This window comes from Rhinatrema bivittatum, chromosome 2, assembly GCF_901001135.1.
Source record: "Rhinatrema bivittatum chromosome 2, aRhiBiv1.1, whole genome shotgun sequence".
Lineage (NCBI taxonomy): Eukaryota > Metazoa > Chordata > Amphibia > Gymnophiona > Rhinatrematidae > Rhinatrema > Rhinatrema bivittatum.
Genome location: NC_042616.1, coordinates 661,560,765 through 661,583,567, shown reverse-complemented (window position 1 = coordinate 661,583,567; position 22,803 = coordinate 661,560,765). Strand labels below are relative to the sequence as shown.

The 22,803-nt window shown below is 44.5% G+C and overlaps 1 protein-coding gene across 1 annotated transcript in view; it reads right to left on the bottom strand.

The window, feature by feature from the left end:
• The window catches only part of PREX2 (phosphatidylinositol-3,4,5-trisphosphate dependent Rac exchange factor 2), a 922,406-nt gene that overhangs the window by 413,298 nt on the left and 486,305 nt on the right, over window positions 1-22,803 (bottom strand). Inside the window, exons 25-27 of the mRNA XM_029591436.1 lie at window positions 21,545-21,755; window positions 9,836-10,015; window positions 3,263-3,357 (exon numbers count right to left, since the gene is read on the bottom strand). Of these exons, the coding sequence (XP_029447296.1) occupies window positions 3,263-3,357; window positions 9,836-10,015; window positions 21,545-21,755 (486 nt within the window). The remainder of the gene's footprint in view (window positions 1-3,262; window positions 3,358-9,835; window positions 10,016-21,544; window positions 21,756-22,803) is intronic.

The following is a 22,803-nucleotide window of genomic DNA, read 5'->3' as shown; positions in this document are numbered from 1 at the left end:
CTGTGGCTGGCATCCTGCTGGCAGGTATCAGACATAATGCTACGTTGTTTAATGATCAATCCCGGAAGTTGTAGTAGGTTAACACATTGGTAAGACCACAATTGGGGAAGTCGGTGTATGCTAGTGCAATGGGGGCTTTGCCCGTCACTAACATTATTCCAAATAATTTTCCTTCTTTAGGCATTGGGAGTGGGGTTTAGGGATGTGAATCGTGTCCTCGATCGTCTTAACGATCGATTTCGGCTGGGAGGGGGAGGGAATCGTATTGTTGCCGTTTGGGGGGGTAAAATATCGTGAAAAATCGTTAAAAATCGTTAAAAATCGAAAAATCGAAAAATCGAAAAACCGGCACATTAAAACCCCCTAAAACCCACCCCCGACCCTTTAAATTAAATCCCCCACCCTCCCGAACCCCATCCCTCGCCGGAACATCGTTAAAAATCGAAAAAATCGAAAATCGAAAAACCGGCACACTAAAACCCCCTAAAACCCACCCCGACCCTTTAAATTAAATCCCCCACCCTCCCGAACCCCCCCCCCAAATAACTTAAATAACCTGCGGGTCCAGCGGCGGTCCGGAACGGGCTCCTGCTCCTCAATCTTGTCGTCTTCAGCCGGCGCCATTTTCCAAAATGGCGCCGAAAAATGGCGGCGGCCATAAACGAAAAAGATTGGACGGCAGGAGGTCCTTCCGGACCCCCGCTGGACTTTTGGCAAGTCTCGTGGGGGTCAGGAGGCCCCCCACAAGCTGGCCAAAAGTTCCTGGAGGTCCAGCGGGGGTCAGGGAGCGATTTCCCCTCCGCGAATCGTTTTCGTACGGAAAATGGCGCCGGCAGGAGATCGACTGCAGGAGGTCGTTCAGCGAGGGTTCCGGCGCCTCGCTGAACGACCTCCTGCAGTCGATCTCCTGCCGGCGCCATTTTCCGTACGAAAACGATTCGCGGCGGGAAATCGCTCCCTGACCCCCGCTGGACCTCCAGGAACTTTTGGCCAGCTTGTGGGGGGCCTCCTGACCCCCACGAGACTTGCCAAAAGTCCAGCGGGGGTCCGGAAGGACCTCCTGCCGTCCAATCTTTTTCGTCTATGGCCGCCGCCATTTTTCGGCGCCATTTTGGAAAATGGCGCCGGCTGAAGACGACAAGATTCAGGAGCAGGAGCCCGTTCCGGACCGCTGCCGTTCCGGACCGCCGCTGGACCCGCAGGTTATTTAAGTTATTTGGGGGGGGGTTCGGGAGGGTGGGGATTTAATTTAAAGGGTCGGGGGTGGGTTTTAGGGGGTTTTAGTGTGCCGGCTCACGATTCTAACGATTTATAACGATAAATCGTTAGAATCTGTATTGTATTGTGTTCCATAACGGTTTAAGACGATATTAAAATTATCGGACGATAATTTTAATCGTCCTAAAACGATTCACATCCCTAGTTTGCATTTTTGAAATCTCCCCTTGCCAAAATCCCACCTTTTTGGGGGAAAGGCTTCAAGGGGTATATAGCCCCCCTGGAGCATGCTTGGTTCTTTAGAGGGCAGGAGATAGTCAGAGGGTTTGAAGAGGGAAGGTGACTGGAGAGAGGAAAAGAAGCAGGAGATCACCCCCTTCATCTCAAAGCAAAAAGAGATGGGAGTAGGAGTTGTAGCTGGGTCATTGCTCACTCCCTAAGCTCTTTGATACAAAGGAGCAGAAGGATTTTTGCTGAGGACTGCAGGGGAGAATTTGGAACTGTGAGCAGTCTGGAAGAACGGGTTCCCCCCTGGAATCCAGAAAGACTGGGTTATTTTTTTCTTTTTGCCCAAGAGACCAGAAGAGCAAAGGTGAAGAGAAATGTGAGCTTTCAACTTTTTGCCCAGGCTACAGGTTAAGGCTGGGGTGAAGAGAAGCTGAAAGAATTAAGGAGACTTTCTGAAATTCTGGATTACAGTTTAAGAGTTTTGACCCATATTCTGGGATTTTTGTATTTTTCTAGCTTTGGTGCTTGATTATATGTTTTTCCAACTGGCCAGTTTATTATGGAGAGGCACTCAGGCGAATTTTAATTGCCTTGTGCACCTAAAAAACGGGGGTTATGTGCATGGCCGGGCCTTGCGTGCGTTGCACGCATTTTGAAAGGGACCCGGCCATGAGCGTAACCCTCGTTACGCGCCGAAGTGCCGGGCCCAGATAAAGAGATGTTCCCGGGGGGGCAGGGAGGGGTGGGGAGAGGTGGGGCTGGAGGCGACCAGTACAGCGGCCATCTGCCGCTCTGCCGGGGAAGCGTGCCGGCACATGCAAGTTAATACTGCTCCAGAAGAGGAGCAAAACGTAAAACAATACTTTGGGGGTTAGATAAGATAGGGATAAGGGGCAGAGAGGAGAGGGGAAGGGAATGGGAGGTTAGGTAGGTGGGTTGGAAAGAGGCCCAATCTCATCACTATGTGTATTTTTTGAAAATTTGGCCCCCTGCGCATGCAGCCCACACATGCGCATGCGGATTATAAAATCCAGCTCGCATGTGCACGCAGCCCACCAATTTTATAACATGCGCGCGCCGGAACGTGCACGTTATTAAATGGTGCATTCATGTGTGCACGCCAGGAAGCGTGCACACTTTTAAAAATCTACCCCTAAGTATCCCAGCCTCCTTGGTGAGGATACAGTTCCAAGGATGAAGGTGCAAGAAGTGGAAGAGATGTGAGAAAATGTATAATAGACAAGGAAACCATATGTTTTATGTTGGTGATCTGCTGTATGCTGCTTTATCTTTATTTTAGTTATGGCTTGGTTATTTTTCTTTGTTGCCAAAAACAATCTATTTTGAACACCACATTGGACTCTGCTTTGTTTTGTCAGTGAATGCCAGAGCACTGGATGAGTGGACATTAGAGTGAGTAATCCCTGCTAATTTTTGTTTCCTTGCTCCTGTTCTGGATGTTGGAAATCCTAGAGCTAGAGTGTGAGCACTGACTGTGATTGTTCACTGAAAGCGCCAGGGGCCCTGGAGATTAGTTCCTCCCCTTATCTGGACTTGGACCCGGACCCATGACACCCTTGGATGCTAATCCACTCTGGTATTCACTGGGGCTGGAAATCTGGCCGTGCTGTAAAGAACCCTCAGAACATGCATGGAGCAGCAGAACACACAGGCCTACACCTCTGCTGCCCAACAGGAGTAAGAAAAAGAAAAAACAAAACAAAAACAGGTAACCAGAGCAAGTAAGGGCCGCATTAAAACTACTTCCACTATATTGATGGGACAATGATGAGCTCATTTATCATGTTTAACTTACCTGAATCCATTTCATCGCTGTGGAAATAGGAACTGCACTGACTACTGCAGACACTGGTGAACGATGCAATGGAATTTCTGTTGCTGTTGCAGTCACTGATAAAAAAAATCATAGTTTAGTTCAATCCACTGCTACCTCTACAAAATATTTATCAGGTCTGTGCCTTCTAAAGTGTCATTTTACATTACTAGAGAATCCTTTTAAATGTATCTATGAATGACTGGGAATTTTCCAATCTAATGTTTTTAAATATTGTATCACACTCGGAGATATATTTTGTAGCATGTAATAAATAAAACTGATGATTTAGAGCTTTTATTTAAGGAAAAACAATATATATATATATATATATATATATATATATAAAATGAAAGCAATGGGGTAGATTTTCAAAGGGGTACGCGCTTACGATACGCGCGTACGACCCGAAAATCTACCCCAAACCCCCCCTGCGCATGCCGAGCCTATTTTGCATAGGCTCGGTGGCGCGCGTAAGTCCCGGGGCTTGCATGGAGGGGCGTGTCGGGGGCATGCCACGAGTGCCGCGGTGTTTCGGGGGCAGGCCCGGGGGCGTGATCGAGGCCTCCGGACCAGGCCCCGGGTCGGGTGATGGCGTGCCAGCAGCCCGCTGGCGCGCGCAGATTTACACCTGCTTTCCACAGGCGTAAATCTGCCAACAAAGGTAGGGGGGGGTTTAGATAGGGCCGGGGGGGGTGGGTTAGGTAAGGGAAGGGAGGGGAAGGTGAGGGGAGGCGGAAGGAAAGTTCCCTCCGAAGCCGCTCCGATTTCGGAGCGGCCTCGGAGGGAACAGGCAGCACGCGCTGGGCTCGGCGTGCGCAGGTTGCACAAATTTGCACCCCCTTGCGTGCGCCGACCCCGGATTTTATAAGATACGCGCGGCTACGCGCGTATCTTATAAAATCCAGCGTACTTTTGTTCGCGCCTGGTGCACGAACAAAAGTACGCCCGTGCATACATTTCTAAAATCTACCCCAATGTGTATATATTTCACTTGTGCTTTCTGATATTACACACACAAAAACACCCCCAAGAACAAATTATTGGGGAAAAAAGAAAAAAAGCACTTAAGTTTTCAAGTAAACCATACCAAAAATCTAATTCAGCGTATTAACTAAAATCAATGTATTTATTGTAAATACATTAAAACAATGATTTTTTCAATATCTTTTACATAAAACCACTCATGTTTATTGATCCCTTATGATGATATATTACTTGTTATTTCATACAAACATCTTAACAGTTTTCCAAAAAACTATATCAGCCTTAACCCAACTGTTAATAGCCCTCAACACTGTTCTACTTCTAACCTCAATCTGTCCCTAAAATATTTTACATTTCCGATCATCTGATATTGATTGTTGTTGGTCTTTTATATCGGAAAACACCACACTATGTTAAATGATACGCATATCATCATAAGGGATCAATAAACATGACTGGTTTTATGTAAAAGATATTGAAAAAATCATTGTTTTAATGTATTTACAATAAATAAATTGATTTTAGTTAATACACTGAATTAGATTTTTGGTATGTTTTACTTGAAAATTTAAGTATATATATATATATATATATATATATATATATATATATTTGAATTTTTTATTTATTCATGTTGATTTTAAGTATCCAAGAAAATTTCTTGAAGTTGAAAACTGAAATAGACAGTCAAAATGAAAAAGCAGGGAATAAATCAAAGCGATAATACATGTCTTTTCTATCCAAGTCTACAACTTAGAGATCCAGATACAATGCCAGGACAAGAAAATAGGAAAGGAATAAGCTAACATTCAAAACGGGGGCTCTATTAATAAGGGCTTTCATCTACCAATCAAAAAATTAAGTATCTGTAGCTTGAAGAGGAATATTGCCAGATGGCATCTTATCACTTAAGAATTGAGACAACTGGGCAGGGTTGAAAAAAATATATAAGATGCATCTCTATACTTAATACAGCTTTTACAAGGATATTTTAGAAAAAAAAAAAGCACCTATCTGAAGTAACCTAGGTCTCATAACAAAAAAACTGTTGCCTCTTTTTCTGAGTTTGTCTAGTTACATCTGTGAAAATGAACTTAACAATTGAGAAAGGTTTCAGCACGGTGTCTAAAGATCAACTTCAATATCCAATCTCTATCTGACTCCAATACAAACAAAACCATTAAAGGTAGATTTTAAAAGCCTTGCATGAGCAAAAATGGCAACATATATTCATAAGTGGGTACTATGCAAATTTTAAATAGCTGAGAAGTGTGTGTACATGGAAAAGGTGCATTCCAGAGGTGGGGCCAGGACTGACACACATAACTCCAAAATTTCCTCAGCCAGTGTAACACTTTGCTGCAGTGCCCTATTAGGTGCAGGAGTCTGGAGAACATAATGGGGGGGTGGGGGTGGGGGAGAGAGAGAGAGAGAAACAGAGACAGAGAGAGAGAGAGAGACAGAGACTGACTCCTTGTAGGGCTCAATCTGATACTCTATACATGGACTATTGGTTATAAAATAGCACGTATTTTTGTATGCGGCGAGATACGCGCATGTATGGGCACATGCACAACCCCTTTTAAAATCTACTTTTAGAGTTGCAGAAGTTACCTCTTCACTATCAAAGGTCTTCAATGTAGCCGAGATATTATCCAGGCCAATAGCAGGAGTAATTGAAGTCCCTACGCGTACAGAGTCTCGTTTAAATGGGGGTAAATAATACATCTCAGAGATTGGGGGCAGAGCTTGTTCAGAAACCTTTAAAATATCTAGGAAATATCTGCTGATCATAACCTTGGGTGGTAAACAAGTTAGCTCGGAAAAATTGATAAATCTCAAATTCTTAGCTCTTATAGAATTTTCAACATTTTCCATCTTCTGGAGCATTCCCTGTATGGGGTCAAGTGACAGGAATGACAGAATTATGTGGATATTCCATATTGCATTTGTTTGGTATCTCCACTTGGGGGATGGATGGCATAGAAAAGAAGAGCCTGAGGTGGGCATAATCATAGATGATATATATTTCCAATGATAGAAAGGTCTAGGGATGTGAATCGTTTTAGGACGATTAAAATTATCGTCCGATAATTTTAATATCATCTTAAACCGTTATGGAACACAATACAATACAGATTCTAACGATTTATCGTTATAAATCGTTAGAATCGTGAGCCGGCACACTAAAACCCCCTAAAACCCACCCCCGACCCTTTAAATTAATCCCCCACCCTCCCAAACCCCCCCCCAATAACTTAAATAACCTGCGGGTCCAGCGGCGGTCCGGAACAGCAGCGGTCCGGAACGGGCTCCTGCTCCTGAATCTTGTCGTCTTCAGCCGGCGCCATTTTCCAAAATGGCGCCGAAAAATGGCGGCGGCCATAGACGAAAAAGATTGGACGGCAGGAGGTCCTTCCGGACCCCCGCTGGACTTTTGGCAAGTCTCGTGGGGGTCAGGAGGCCCCCCACAAGCTGGCCAAAAGTTCCTGGAGGTCCAGCGGGGGTCAGGGAGCGATTTCCCGCCGCGAATCGTTTTCGTACGGAAAATGGCGCCGGCAGGAGATCGACTGCAGGAGGTCGTTCAGCGAGGGTTCTGGCGCCTCGCTGAACGACCTCCTGCAGTCGATCTCCTGCCGGCGCCATTTTCCGTACGGAAAATGGCGCCGGCCATACGCGTATGGCCGGCGCCATTTTCCGTACAAAAATGATTCGCGGCGGGAAATCGCTCCCTGACCCCCGCTGGACCTCCAGGAACTTTTGGCCAGCTTGTGGGGGGCCTCCTGACCCCCACGAGACTTGCCAAAAGTCCAGCGGGGGTCCGGAAGGACCTCCTGCCGTCCAATCTTTTTCGTCTATGGCCGCCGCCATTTTTCGGCGCCATTTTGGAAAATGGCGCCGGCTGAAGACGACAAGATTCAGGAGCAGGAGCCCATTCCGGACCGCTGCCGTTCCGGACCGCCGCTGGACCCGCAGGTTATTTAAGTTATTTGGGGGGGGTTCGGGAGGGTGGGGGATTTAATTTAAAGGGTCGGGGGTGGGTTTTAGGGGGTTTTAATGTGCCGGTTTTTCGATTTTTCGATTTTTAACGATTTTTAATGATTTTTCACGATATTTTACCCCCCCAAACGGCAACAATACGATTCCCTCCCCCTCCCAGCCGAAATCGATCGTTAAGACGATCGAGGACACGATTCACATCCCTGGAAAGGTCTTTGCAGGTGCAGGAAAGGAGTCCTTTCTCAGTAGGTCTCAGAGGTGCTCAATGAAACAGACCTAAATTAGTTTCTGTTGTCTGAATATTTTCACATGTATCACGTACAATGTTGTAATATGTCACCTATTCTTAAATTTTTGCTTATTTTTATTTTATTTTTATGTTTCGTCCTGGATGTAGTAAGACCTGAGATTTAGAGTGCCTGTATCAGGTGTGGATCCTGTTTTGATTAGTGTGCATGGCAACTACAGTAATGGGTTTATGTTCTCCTAAAAAGTTATGTATATCTTTGACTTTGAGCTGTAGTTTGATATTGTAAGCAAATTTGAGATTCTGTCCCAAATTTAATTAGAGGGTAAAGAGGGTAGAGAATACCACTGAGTCTCTACTAGTAGGATTGTACAAACTTTATAGGTAGAAGAGAAATATCTTTAGTTGATATACAGTTCCTCCATGTGGATTGCTGTAATGATAATGTCCTGGCATTATAAAATCCAGGAACACTATTTTGTACTGTACATTTTTTTAGTTGCCCTTGGGGAGGCAGGATAGAGTCTTCCCTATTACTGGTTTTGTTTCTTTTATTTAGAATGGAGTACCCTGGATCCTTTAAGATTAAGGTCTGGGTCTGATGAGAGAAAGAGTAACCCACCTTCTTTTTTAAGAAACTGATTTTTCCTCATTTGGATTTTGCTTTAGAGGAAGTTTTGGCCATCCTTCCTTCATCTTTTGTTGTTTTTGGAAACCTAGATTGTTAAGTTTGTTCCAGCAATATAATCCCCAAGGCCTAGGGAATTTAGTCACTGCCAGGAAGAAAGGAGTTTTTCAGGAGTCTCTCACTCATCTGAAATGGAATGGGAGTCACTGCCAGGAAGAAAGGAGTTTTTCAGGAGTCTCTCACTCATCTGAAATGGAATGGGAGACACTATCAGGAGTGTCCAAGGACCCTTCAAAGGGTAACACAAGGAATGGATTTACTTGTATTCCTTGGAGGAGGAGACAAAGGTGAGAAAAGGAGAACCATGGCACCTATCTAGTATTAACTACCACATGGTCTACTGAAGGAGTTTGATTAAGCAGTAGTTATCTGAATCAATGTATGAGAAATGGGATTGTGTATTGTATACCATCTAAATTTAGTGAAGAATCCTATTCCACCAATTCTGGGACAGAGCTCCAAAACTACCCTTGCAATTGGAAAAGGATGTGGAAACAGAAAAATAAATTAAAATGTAACTAAAGAATCGAGATTTATTGGAAACTAATTATGTAATGGATTTCATGCATCAAACAATTTTATATTGTCAGTCCCTTCGTTTCTGCATGAATTATCTGTAAAGCTATCTTGGAATGCATTCATTGCCCAGCGTCATCCTTACTGTACATTTTAAAAATCTTGATACAATGTTCGAGGCCTTTGAGATTAATTCCTGATAGGGAATCCTGGAAAACAGAGGGGCTTAAGGACAATTGAGGAGGTTTGGAAAGTTTAAGCCCTTGGAATTGAGGGTAGCCCGTGGACACCTCAGCACAGGGTTTACACTTCGGAAAACACTGTATCCTTTTTGTTACTAAACAAAACTGATGTTCACTTAAAACATCCATTACCTTTCTGAACTGGTTTGTATTAGTCCCTCAGTCAGGGCAAAGTGCAACAGAAGAGTGATTCCAGAAAGAAGTAAGAAAATCACCCCAATCTTAAATTTATATTTTCAAAAGTAGTAACAATAATTTTAAAAAATCATAATGGATATAATACTACTTCCTTTATGAATGCTCTGTACAATAGCAGACAGAGATCGTCTTGACTTACACAAACTATTCCAGGCAATAAGACTTGTTGCTTTAATTTCTAAATTGCAAGCACAGACTGATATTCAGTATTACTAAGGGGGTCATTTGCCAAGCGGATCGCACGCAATAAGGGACGTTTCACACCCGAAAAGTCCCTTATCGCATGCGATACCAGGATGGGGACGGAGTCGGGGTGGCATCAGCCCCGGAAGAGGAGGAGTCGGGGCGGCACCGGGGCTGACGCCGCGAAGACTTCGCCAACAGCGAAAGGTACGCTTGTTTATCGCTGTCAGTTTCGCACCGAATAACTACACCTTTTATGGTGTAGTTATTTGGCGCGACGCTGGCAGTGATCGCACCACAGAGGTGCGATCGCTGCCGGCTATCGCAGGACCGCCCCCCACTTCGCCCCCCCCCCCGCCCCCCATTACCATGGGATTCACGATGTCGTGGTCTTTTTGTAAATCTAAGCCTAAATGAGGTGATTACAACCAAAAAAAATAACTAACGAAAGCTTTCAAGGCTACTGAATTGCCTTTCTCAGGAAGCCTAGTTACCTGTAGGAATCCCTGTTGCTGATGGTGTCATGACCTGAATCTTCCTGCTCTTCTCCAGTTACATTGAAGCAAACCTTCTTCCCATTCTTCTCCCCCCTTTCACTGTCATTGTCACCTTCGATTACGGATTCGGGTTTTTCACGGTCAGGTTTGGGAGAATATGTTATTGAAGAGAGGAGGCTGCAATGGGATAAAGGAAGCATATTGAGTGAGTATATTTTTACAAAGTGTGTTCTTATTGTACACCCATATAACCAGTATATCTACCAAAGCTTGGCAGAGGGGCCAAAGATGCATAATGAAGCACATAAACTGAACAACAATGGTTTATTTTATCTTTTGTTTCCCTCCCCTATAGCACCACTTCTTTTTTTCTTGGTATGCAACGATTGTGATCTCTCTCTCTCTCTCTCTCTCTGGGTAGGGACCGGTTGGCAGCAGGAACTCCTCCCGGGCTGAGGCATGAGGATGGCAGGTCTTCCTGGGCAGTGTCCATTCCCAGGTCCATTTCTGCCGAAGAGTAAGCAGCTCGCCCTTGAGCCTGCCACAGCACAAGCAGCTCCTCTCCCCGGCCCACCAAAAGAGACGCATGTCTAAGCCATGGCCTGCTTACAATGTTCCTATGTTCTGGCAGTTTCCTCTCGATTGTTCAAGCTCCCCTGGGAGGTCAAATCCCCCCCCCCCCCCCCCCCCAGTTTTCTCACCCCTGCTCTAAAGTATGTCAGAGAGTGATCGTCACAATCCTGGATAAAAAAAAAAAAAAAGGAGTAGTCATATTGCCTTCAGTCACAGGGTTATTTGCTCTGTGAATCCTGGAAATTCATCAAGTGTCCCAGAGTTGTTTCGCTTATATTGCTATACTTGCTTTTCGTTCTATAACAGCTGTTATGATGGGCAGACTGACAGTTAGGCCGAGTAATCATTTTCAGATGAACACTGAAGCAAGTATTAGTAACAGCACAAAAGGGCAAACTTTACTAAAGCGAGTTAACACGAGGAGAGAGAGTAATGTTCAAACAGCCTGTTGGCGAGCTAAAGTCAGTGAGTACTTTCCAGAGTGATGAATGGTGCGACGTAGATATGTTGTAAATAAATAAATAACGAGGGCGGTTTTCACTAGAGAGGTAGCGCCCCCCCCCCCCCCAACAATTTACTCAGCTATGTTATACATGGCAAAGTTTAGCCTGTAGAGCAGGGATGGTGAACTCCAGTCCTCGAGGGCCGCAAACAGGCCAGGTTTTCAGGATATCCACACTGAATACGCATGAGAAAGACCCACATGCATGTCTCCACTGGATGCAAATCTTTCTCGTGCATGCTCCTTGTGGATATCCTGAAAACCTGGCTTGTTTGCGGCCCTCGAGGACTGGAGTTCCCCATCCCTGCTGCAGAGGAAAGCTGGAATGCAGCGCTGAATTAAGGAGGAGGTAAATGGGCTATTGGGGAAGGAGAGAAGGATTGGGAGACACTGCAAGGCCAAGGGAGGAGGGGTGAGGGGGAAAATTAAAACATATAAATTTGAAGTCTGGGTCCAGGGAGAAGGGGGTTGCAAATCTTTTAATGTAAACAATGAGCTTGAATTTTGAAAATGAAATGTATGTGTGGTGACTCCCTGGTCAGCCACTAGATGGCCTTAGCCCCCATTGCCCTTAGGATTATAACATCTTAGAGAAGAGAGATCATGTATATACAGAGCACCCCCCCCCCCTCCCCCTGTGATTGGTGGTCTCTTAGTCTATAAGGGGTGGGGGTAGCCCTAGATAGACTGTGGCAGTGTAATTTTGATTTTGAAGGAGAAGGAGCTGTTTTAGTGTGCTCTCCAAATTAGGCCCCCAGTCTAGCACAGGAAAGGAGAGACGCTGCCCTGCCAGGTCCTCTGATAGGTCTAGAGGGAGAGCGAGAAATAAAAGATTTTTTGCAGTTTTACCTGTACCATTCTTAGCAGGCAATTCCCCTACTCAGCGTGGTCAGGAGGGAGCTGTGTACCTCTTCACCCAGATAAAGAGGAGGTTATAGTGCCCAGTCACAGAGAGAGGACAGAAGCGTTTTTCCAGAGATTGAGCTTTTTTTCACCATGAAGAAAGGAAGCATTTTTTATTTTTCTGTCATTCTTCCTTCTCCAGAGCTGGAAGCTGTGAGGACTGCTTTCAGTATTTGTCCTTTCCACCAGGATGGCTAGAAACTATCTTTTGAAGAGAAGTAGAAGGGAGAGAACTGGAGCAAGTTATCGGGGGACTCGCCGATGGAGTTTCTACCCCTGGAACACAGGACACTGCCAGGTTGGAGTTTGGGATTCAACGGGGACCTTGGGTACTGGACAGGGGATCCAGGCATGGTTAGGACACCCCCAGCTCACTTGGGACAATTATCAGCCCACACCATGGAGGATAAGCAGGTTCCAAGCCCCTGCCTGGAGGGACACATCCACAGAGGTAGAGATCAGTTAAATCCGGGCTCATCTAAATCTAAGGACCCTGGATGTACGTGGACATTTTATTTTTTTGCATCTTTGATTCTTTTGACATCAATCACAGTAAACTTTAATTTGAACACCCATCCCAAGATTCCAGCCTGTTTTGTAAGTGCACCTTTCCTGAATAACCATGGTAACACACTCACAAGGGAGATCACATATCACTGCCTGGGCCAAGGTGGTTTTTTTCAGTCACCCTCACAGAAAGGATCTACCCCTTGGGAAAAGAATGTGGGGAAAGACACTGAGGAGATAGTCACATTTAAGAAATTCTTTTCTGTGCCCTTGAACGTAGTGACAATCCAGATGTGCATAATTTTCTCTTCTCATATAACCCTACCACTCAAAATACCCATTTTTGGAGCAGCTAAATATAGCCGCCTAGAGAAACCAGGGCTCTATGTACTAAGCATATTTTCATCATAGACATAACATGGATGAAAACCATTCATGCACAGGTCCCTCAGTGGTTGATTTAGCTACTTAGCAGAGGTCAATTTGAACCCTGATTTAGCTGCATAACTCTTGTGTTACCTGGTTAAATCTCTAGAAAACTGTCCTCCCTATTCTTACATCTGAAATGCCATTCTGAATAACCACAAAATAGATGTATAGTCTGAGCATCTTCAAGTATTACTGTTTCACAAGCCTTCTAACTAAAAGGTGGTCCCATCAAATTAGAAAAACCTTCACAAATTTTTTCAAAAATACTGTAAAAGAATAAATTCTAGTGATGACAAAGCTTAAATGCAGCAATATACTGAAAATGTATATTTTTCTGCATAACTTTCAGTTCTTATTGACAAAAGAAACATGTTGCCTATATTGATGACCATGTCAGTGACAGGAAGTCGCGTAGCCCGGAAGTATGACCAGTTGCACCAGATTTTCCATCATCTGAATGTTTTTGTCCAGTGAAGGCTTCCATCTATTGGACTCTCTTCCTACACGTAAATTTGAATTTATTGTGTATTTAGCTCACACCTTTTCATTAGCAGCTCAAGGTGAGTTCCATTCATGTACAGTAAATATGGAACAACTTAGCATCATTACCATGATGCCAGTTGCTATAGAGTTACTACCACAATGGTTTGGCACCATGATGGGATCATGCATTCTGATTAGGGCACTTGGAAATAAAAGTCAGCAAGTAAGTTGTAGATGATACCCATTGATTGGATTAATTTAAGTCAGTTTTCAAGAACTACGCTTATGATGTTTAGGGACAAAATTAATTATGTGGCAAAGTAACTGAACTTAGGATACACTGACCCTGAAATCTCTATGACCATATTGCTGTATTTGCTTAATATACTGTGTTATCTCAGATATTACTGAGAACTAAGTAAGATATTGTATGTAGTAGGTTCTAGTTAGAAAATACCATTTTTAATAATTTAAAGTCAAGGAAGTTTATACCAAGAGTGCCTTGGAGGAGGGTCATTTTGCTGATACCATGCAGGGTATGTGATACTTCTTTAAAGCTTCAGTGTTTAAGGTCAGATGTTAAGCAATAGTGAGTATCCATACTATCCATATCATAGGTACATAGTGAGCAACCATAGAAGCACATATGATAATTTATTCTATTTGTACCTGGCTTATTTATTAAATGGCTCAGTAGATTCCTCTAGGGATGTGAATCGTTTTAGGACGATTAAAATTATCGTCCGATAATTTTAATATCGTCTTAAACCGTTATGGAACACAATACAATACAGATTCTAACGATTTATCGTTATAAATCGTTAGAATCGTGAGCCGGCACACTAAAACCCCCTAAACCCCCCCCCGACCCTTTAAATTAAATCCCCCACCCTCCCGAAACCCCCCCCCCCCAATAACTTAAATAACCTGCGGGTCCAGCGGCGGTCCGGAACGGCAGCGGTCCGGAACGGGCTCCTGCTCCTGAATCTTGTCGTCTTCAGCCGGCGCCATTTTCCAAAATGGCGCCGAAAAATGGCGGCGGCCATAGACGAAAAAGATTGGACGGCAGGAGGTCCTTCTGGACCCCCGCTGGACTTTTGGCAAGTCTCGTGGGGGTCAGGAGGCCCCCCACAAGCTGGCCAAAAGTTCCTGGAGGTCCAGCGGGGGTCAGGGAGCGATTTCCCGCCGCGAATCGTTTTCGTACGGAAAATGGCGCCGGCAGGAGATCGACTGCAGGAGGTCGTTCAGCGAGGGTTCCGGCGCCTCGCTGAACGACCTCCTGCAGTCGATCTCCTGCCGGCGCCATTTTCCGTACGAAAACGATTCGCGGCGGGAAATCGCTCCCTGACCCCCGCTGGACCTCCAGGAACTTTTGGCCAGCTTGTGGGGGGCCTCCTGACCCCCACGAGACTTGCCAAAAGTCCAGCGGGGGTCCGGAAGGACCTCCTGCCGTCCAATCTTTTTCGTCTATGGCCGCCGCCATTTTTCGGCGCCATTTTGGAAAATGGCGCCGGCTGAAGACGACAAGATTCAGGAGCAGGAGCCCGTTCCGGACCGCTGCCGTTCCGGACCGCCGCTGGACCCGCAGGTTATTTAAGTTATTTGGGGGGGGGTTCGGGAGGGTGGGGGATTTAATTTAAAGGGTCGGGGGTGGGTTTTAGGGGGTTTTAATGTGCTGGTTTTTCGATTTTTTCGATTTTTTAACGATTTTTAACGATTTTTCACGATATTTTACCCCCCCCAAACGGCAACAATACGATTCCCTCCCCCTCCCAGCCGAAATCGATCGTTAAGACGATCGAGGACACGATTCACATCCCTAGATTCCTCCTGCTCCTTTCTACTTACAGTTCAACTGGAACCAGGGCTGTGATCAGGTTCTATGAGCCTTTATTTGCAGCTATTCAGGAATATTCCCCCTATTTTTTTATATTTTTATCTCTTTACTTGCAGTCTACCTCATAGTTGTTGTATGTATTCATTACTTGCGTACTCAGTGCCTTGCTACTTTATGTAGTCCACCTTGTGCTTACCTTTACAAAAAGGTGGAATACCAAATGCTTATAAATAAAATAAATAAATATCCCCTCCTCTCTCCAACATCTCTAGCCATTGCAGTGACGGCCCTGGACCAGAGGTTATACACCAGGCTTTCCTCTGGGCCTCTGCTACCATGGGCCATGAATGGCACAGGCTGGGTAAACAAATAAGCATGGGAGTAGCTTGCTTATTGCAGCAGTTACTACCCCTAACCAATTAAGCTAGATACTTCACTTAGATGCAGCTCCAGCACTGCTCTCTACATCAATGGCGGGGGTGGAAGGTAACTAGAACCAAAAAGTTACTAATAAGGGCCAAGAGTAACAGATAAGTTTGGGGGGAAAAAAGTGTGAAAGCTTGCTGGGCAGACTGAATGGGCCTTTTGGTCTTCTTCTGCAGTCATTTCTATGTTTCTATGTCATTTCATTTCTATGTATCACCCTTAAACAATAAGCATGACTTCCACCCTTATCCCCCTTCCCTTCCTTAGCATTCCTAGTCCAGACTATCCAAGGAGCAGAAGACCCAACTCAAGGATCAAACTATAAACCTTTGTAATGTAAAGCACAGCAATGCCACTGAGTCACCAGGCCACTGAGCAGGTTTATTTTCCTTTTCATTCCATTACCTGTGTTGTATGGTCATGCTGCACATAACGACAATAGCAGCACAGCAATTATGTTTCGATTTTGTCTGCTGCACAGCCTCATCATACCTTGATTTGGACTACTATGACACCTCCCTACCCATAGAGGCCTCCAGCGAACTCTGTTCCAAGCCACCTGAGCCATCTACTCACTAGCCATCTGACTCAGCCTGTGGTGCAACCTCCTCTCCCCCAGGGGCCCTCAGTGAGCATCAGTTCCAGCCTTGCCAAGCTCCACCTTGCTGCCTGCACCACACCTAAGCTTCAGCCTCATTTAACACTGCCTTGTCAGAACCTAGTTGGAGTCACTTTTGGCTCTCTGACCTGGCCACTGTTTCCCTGCCTTATGGCCTTTGGGTCTTCTAGCTCCTAGTGCCTTACCTGTGGCTTATGGGCCTCCCTGCTCCTTGCCTTGTGGCCTATCCAGGCCTTGCTTTACCATGAGGCCTATAGGCCTTCCTGCTCTGTAACCTACACAAGCCTTACTTTACCTAGTGCCCTCCAGGGCCTCTTGCCTAGTGGCTGCTGGGCCTTCTGTAATGCTGCCTTGTCCAGTCCAGTCCTGTCTATATCTGCACCCAGTTCCAGTTCACTATCCAGTCCTGCCTACACTTGCAGTCAGCTCCAGTTCAGTATCTAGTCCTGTCTGCCCCTGTATTCAGCTCCAGTCCAGCCTTGTCTCTGTCTAGTCCAGTCCTGTCTGGTCCTGCACCCAGTTCCAGTTCACTATCCAGCCCTGCCTGCACTTGCACTCAGCTTCAGTTCAGTAACCAGTCCTGTCTCCACCTACACTCAGCTCTAGTTCACTACCCAGTCCTGCCTGCACTTGCACTCAGCTCCAGTTCAGCAACCAGTAAAGTCTGTACCTACCCTCAGTTCCAGATCCCAGCCTTGCACCAGTCTGCCCAGCCTTGCCCAGTGTCCAGCCAACCATGTTGTTCAGCTACTGCAGCCAAGTCCTACTGATCCCCAGAACCCAAGGGCTTAACCTGTGTGGGAGGAGGCTGGCTAGGCAGAAAACCAACCTCATTCCAGCCCTGTGGTCCTGCCCTGCTCTAGAATTGATCTCTCCAAATTCCAGCTTTTGTGACAAATTGTTTACTAAATCAAATATTCAATTAAATTCAAATCTATTCTGATAGTCTACCATATCCACAAAGCTCAAGGTGGGGCACAATCATAAATAAAAGAACAATACAATTTAAAAACAATATCAGAGCATAAAAAAAACAATCAAAACAATAAATAATAACATAGATAAACAAATACAGTAATTGAATAACATACAACATCACAATATAAAATATCAACAGTGCAGATCTTGAAAACGAGAACATATGCACTATCAAGCAATAAAAATCTGTAGAACAACAAACACCATAAAACATAAATTATAAAAAAAAAGCAGAATTAAAAAGCCAAAATTTCAACATCTTGCGGAAGGGAAGATAATTATCAGCAGAAGCAGAAAGCCACTGGAAAATACTAAAAAAGAATAGAAAAAAGCACATTTACATGTCTCGGACAAGGAAGCATTAAAAGCCTACAGCTGCACCAGATGAATGTAATATTTGAGCTCAGTCATTCTTTCATTTAACTAGAAAAGCAGCTTACTAGTATATAAAGATTTAAGGTTAAAAATGGAAACGCAGAAATAACATTTTTTTAAATCCCTTTTCTCCATGTTTTCTGCTACAAATTCTTTCATCGGTTTTCTTATTACAGTGAGTTTTAACTGATATAACTAACATCAATGGCCTAGCTTTTTCCATCCATCATTTATCAGATATGATCCAAAACACATTTTTAACCTACTTTGGCAACCACTCTTTACTGAAAATGTTCTTGCACCATAACCATGGAAATATTTTCAGCATCAAAATCTCTGCTATATTTGCTGTGTTTAGAAAAGTCTAGGAAGTGCCCATTATGAATAGGTGACACAGGGCAGAAGCCATCATATGGTCAGAATAAACATAAGAACATAAACCAGAAGAACCGAATATATGTACTAAAGCACAGTCATAAGTTGTAGGTTCTAATTGTTCCCACCCTAACTCTGTTACCAATAATTTCATTGTGCAATCGAACAGCTGCCCACACCCTGCCGGTTCTGGCTTCCATCTTCCCTGCCTTTCCTGTTCGGATCTTTTAAGCATGCCCCTTGGGAATCTGGCTTCCTGTACAGCAGCGCTTCTCTCCAAAACAATTAAAGTTTGGCAGCAGTCTAATAGCCCACCAGGGAGAAAGATGAAAAATTTAATTCTTTGAGGCTGCAAAAGATGTGCACATAAGAAATGATATCTCTGCTTTCTTTTAAAAAAAAAAAATAAATAAATTGCATTGTCAGTTTGGTATACAGCCTCGTTTAATGGAAGAAAAACATATTATAAAAGACTTTTCTAAAGCCATTAGTTATATTTTTCAAATGTATGGCCCACAAGCATACGGACTGTTGCATTTGATATGAAAAGGTGTTCAAGATGTTAGGATTATGAACTTCAGCATACACAAGAGATGAATGGCATTTTAATAGCCACAAGCTACAAAACATTGAACTTGTGAGCAAATCTTCCTTTCAAAAGATAGAAAGCCCTATGATGTACAGCAGCACGACTGCTTGAAGTTAACATTGCTTTACTTTTATTTCACAAAAGTGCTCTAATCACAGCTACTATTTTCATACCAAATCTTGTCAATATTTTTCTTCACAAAAGAGGCAACCTCTATCCCTTCTTTGTTCTGTCATTGATCAAAAAATTATTTTCTCATCTACGTCAAAGTGCTATAACCTTATCTTCTCTGGCTCCTCTCTTTGACACCTTTCATTCTGCTCAATATGTAGCAAGCACATCATATTCTTTCTACCCATTCGTCACATTGCCTCATTAAAACCTTACCTCTAGATACATCTCCTTCCATACTGTGCATACCTCTCTCTTAGGGGGTCTATGTACTAACCCAGGATAAAAGAGGTGGATAATGTGCATTGTCCAACTAATTTAATGCTGCTGTTAAAGTGTGACATGTCCTGAAATAGTAAGCTCACCGGATGCACAACACGGCAGCATTAAAACGAGTGTGGCTATGTTAACACTGCTCCATTGGTTAGCTCAGTCTTACCCATGAGAGCCAACCTGAAATGAAAAAGCTAGTTAGGGTGAAGAACCAGCCCTTGACTTCCCCCTCCTACCATACACACACATGCACGTTCCTCCTCACAAAGTAACACAGTTTCTGACTCTGACTCCCTCCTTCTGCCCCCAAATCACTGACGTTCCTCCAGGACCAACTCACCCCCAACCCCTCAAAGGTCCATGAGAAATCTTTGCTGGCAGTAATGAACCCACCAAATTCAAAATGGCTGTTGCTGACACTGACCCGACATTTGTGGCTCCCTCCTGCCTATGAAGATGTCTAAAGAACCTTTAGGTAAGTGGAATAGGATTTCAGGCCTAGAACACTTCTGGTATTTCAGGGGGGAGAAGAGGAGGAGGCTTGGGCCTGGAGGCCCTTCTGTGATTATAGGGAGGAAGGAGGGAAGTTTGGTCATTAATAAATTAACTACACGGCGGAAGGTATCGTTAATTTTCCAGTATCACATGGTCTGTGTTAAAACTCACAGACATTAACCCCAATAGTAATGCGGGCATTATAATCATTTAGGGGGCAATTTTCAAACTGTCCGCATTGGAACAAAAGTCCACAAGTGTTTTTTTTTTTACCTTAGGATCTTGCACCAGTTTTCAATAGGAAAGTATGCAGGTCTAACAGTGGATTTATCCCTCCTGCTGCCTTCAGCCGTGGATAGCTGGCTACCCTCCATCCTCCCCCACCCCCAAAGTTGCAGCCAGCCCGGGAAGGAGAGGGCCGTGGCTAGCCTCTGTGATGACGCAGCTGTGCAGGAGTGGCCGCCGGAGCTGCCTCTTCTGCCACAATGTGCCACAGGCTTGAATGTACAGAGGCAGAACGGTAGGAAACGGCTTAATCTGCCTGTTGGCAAGTCCACCCCTCCTTGGTGCATACTTCTACTTTCAAACTTGCCACCGTTACCAAGTACCCTCAGACGTTTACACCCGCTCTGTGCCACAAAAACATAACATGCGTGGAGATGAAAATGCAATCTACATACGTTATTCCCCCCCCCCTCCCCCATCAATACCTCCTCTAAAAGCAGCCCAAGGTGCACATGCTGTGGGACCCCACGTGTATTTTATGCTTTACTGAGGGATAGCAATTTTCAGACAAGTGAGTTACAGGCGTAAATGGTTTTGGAAATTGCCCTCTTACATTAGCATGCCCTCATTTGCATGTTTGTTAGTCTTAATTTATGTGATCTGCTTTGAGACCAAACCTGGCAAAAAAGCGGAATATCTAATGTTCATAAATAAATACAGAAATAAATAATCATTAGGGAATCCATCAGTAATTCTAATCAGCATGCAATTAACATGTATTACCAGTGTATGGGCATTAGCTAAAAACATTGTTACCAGGCCTTAAGTACAGGTATTAATGCTAATGCCAGTTACTACACCAGCCCCTTAAATGTTTTCTGCTCACTGTTGCTTCAAGTTTTTTGTCTTGTGGGAAGAAGAGTGGTCTAGCAATTAATGCAATGGGCTAGGAAGCCAGCTTTCAAATCCTACTTCTCCTTGTGACCTTGGGCCTCAGGCCTCAGGTATGCACTTAAGGGGTCATTTTCAAAGCGTATCGCACGCGAAAAGTCCCTTTTCATGTGCGATAGCTAGCTCGGGGCAGAGTCGGGGCGGAGTCGACCCCAGAAGAGGAGGAGTCGGGGTGGCACCGGGGCCGACGCTGTGGACACATTGCTGGCGGCGAAAGGTAAGGACCCTTATCGCCGCCAGTTTCGCACCAAATAACTACACCTTTTATGGTGTACTTATTCGGTGCGAAAGCCAGCAGCGAGCGCACCGCAGTGGTGCGATGGCTGCTGGCTTTCGCAAGCCCACCCCCTGCTACCGTTGGATTCTCTAAGGTCTGCGACCTTAGAGAATCCATGCCTTAGATTGTAAGCTCTTTGCGCGTAGGGATTTATTGTATCCAAATTCTTATCACCATTGAACAGTGCTGCATACATCCAAGCGGCACTATAAAAATTCTAAGTATTATTGGTAACCTTGTCTCTCAGATCTAGGTTTTGGAGGGTTTGTTTTAACTTACTCTTGATTGAAATTTTATAGACCTTCAAATCCCTCCTCTTTCAAGTCCCACTAGAAAATCCACTTATTCTAGGAAACATGACAAGAACTTCTCACAAACTCTTATGCCCTCTAGCCCTTCCATGGTCCATGAATTTATTCTGCCTTCTATATTAAACATTCACATTATTAATAATAATTTAGATTTTCATGAAGACAAGTGCCTTTTATTTAAACAAAGTGTCAGCACAATTTACTACTTTGAAAATATACTGTACAGCATAGTTTTTGAACGAATGACCAACAACCACTTCTAGCCATGCAAACTTATGAAAACTCAGGAAGGGAAGCAATAAAGATGCGGCTGTACAGCTGCATTAAGAAACAGAATCCCTGAAGATTAGCAGACTTATTCACATTATATAAAAGCTCAGTTTATTAAAATTATAGGCCGTACTTACTCATCTGTTTGAGAAACACACATTTCCACCTCTCTCAGTAGAGTCTGTAGTTTGCACAACAATTTCTGATATATGTCTTGCGTTTCTAAGTCCTCTTCTTTCAGTAGGTATCTCAGGCCATGGTGGCCATCCTGTTGTCCCAATGAGTGTCCCGAGGGTGCTGCCATTGTGGTAATAGTATGCTGTATGTATACCATGGGATTTGGTTTTCCTGCATGTGATTAAAAGAATCTCAAGTAAAAATGACTCCTTTCTCCATGTGAATCTAAATAGAATTGCATTATTTAAAGAATAAACTTAACATAAGCACATTAAATGCTGGCTTGACACTGTGAACTTGAATGTTTACAATGAAAAACCCCAGGAGGAGAAAGAGAATCAGTGCAGGCCAGGAGGGGCTCTCTCCAGGCACCAAAAGGAAGAAGAGAATCAGCACAGGAAAAAGATTTTCATTCTGGGAGGAGAAAGAGAATAAATATGACCAAAGAAACTTCCCCAAGGGCTCTAGGAAGAGAAGTAATGCAGTTCAGGTGAATCTCCTTCCTGGGCCTTGGGTGGAGAGAAGAGTCAGGACCAGGGGCAGATTGCTGTATCGCGGTGACCAATACCAGCCATGTGACATTTCTCGGAGAGCGGAAGCCGGCCCTGAGACCCTCCGGGCTTAGTGCAGCTTTTGTATTTCCCCGCGGCCGCAGCCCCGGTTCCATGGGCCTACTCGACGCACCTATCCTATCCCCCATCAAAACCATGGCAGCAGGAAACACTCCCACCACCTCCATTCGCACCTGCCCCACTTCTGTTTTTGCCAGCGTGAGGTAGCCAGCACACTTCCTGCCACTGCCTCGCAGTTCTCACTGCGGCAAGCTACTTTCATTCTCATGCTGAAGCAAAAATACATATAAAAACAAACAGCTTCAGGGCTTAACAGATCTGAGGCCTACCCACACCAAATGGTCACCCCCCCCCCCCTCAAAAACCCACTCAGACTCTCTCTCCTCCCTTGGGGCCTGCCTGGATTTTCCATGACCACCAATGTAAGTAAAAATGTTTGTTTCACTTATTCACAGACATAAGAGGAGAAAAGCAAACATAAGTGAGCAGGACTGAATGTATGAGGCAGTGAGGGTTTGTATGTCAGCATGTATGAGTGTTAGAGTGCAAGTGGTGTCACTGAGTATGTGTGCAAGGGAGATAATGACAGCAAGTGTGAGTGTGCTTAAGACTGAGCATGTATATGAGTGAGACTGGACAGATGAGTC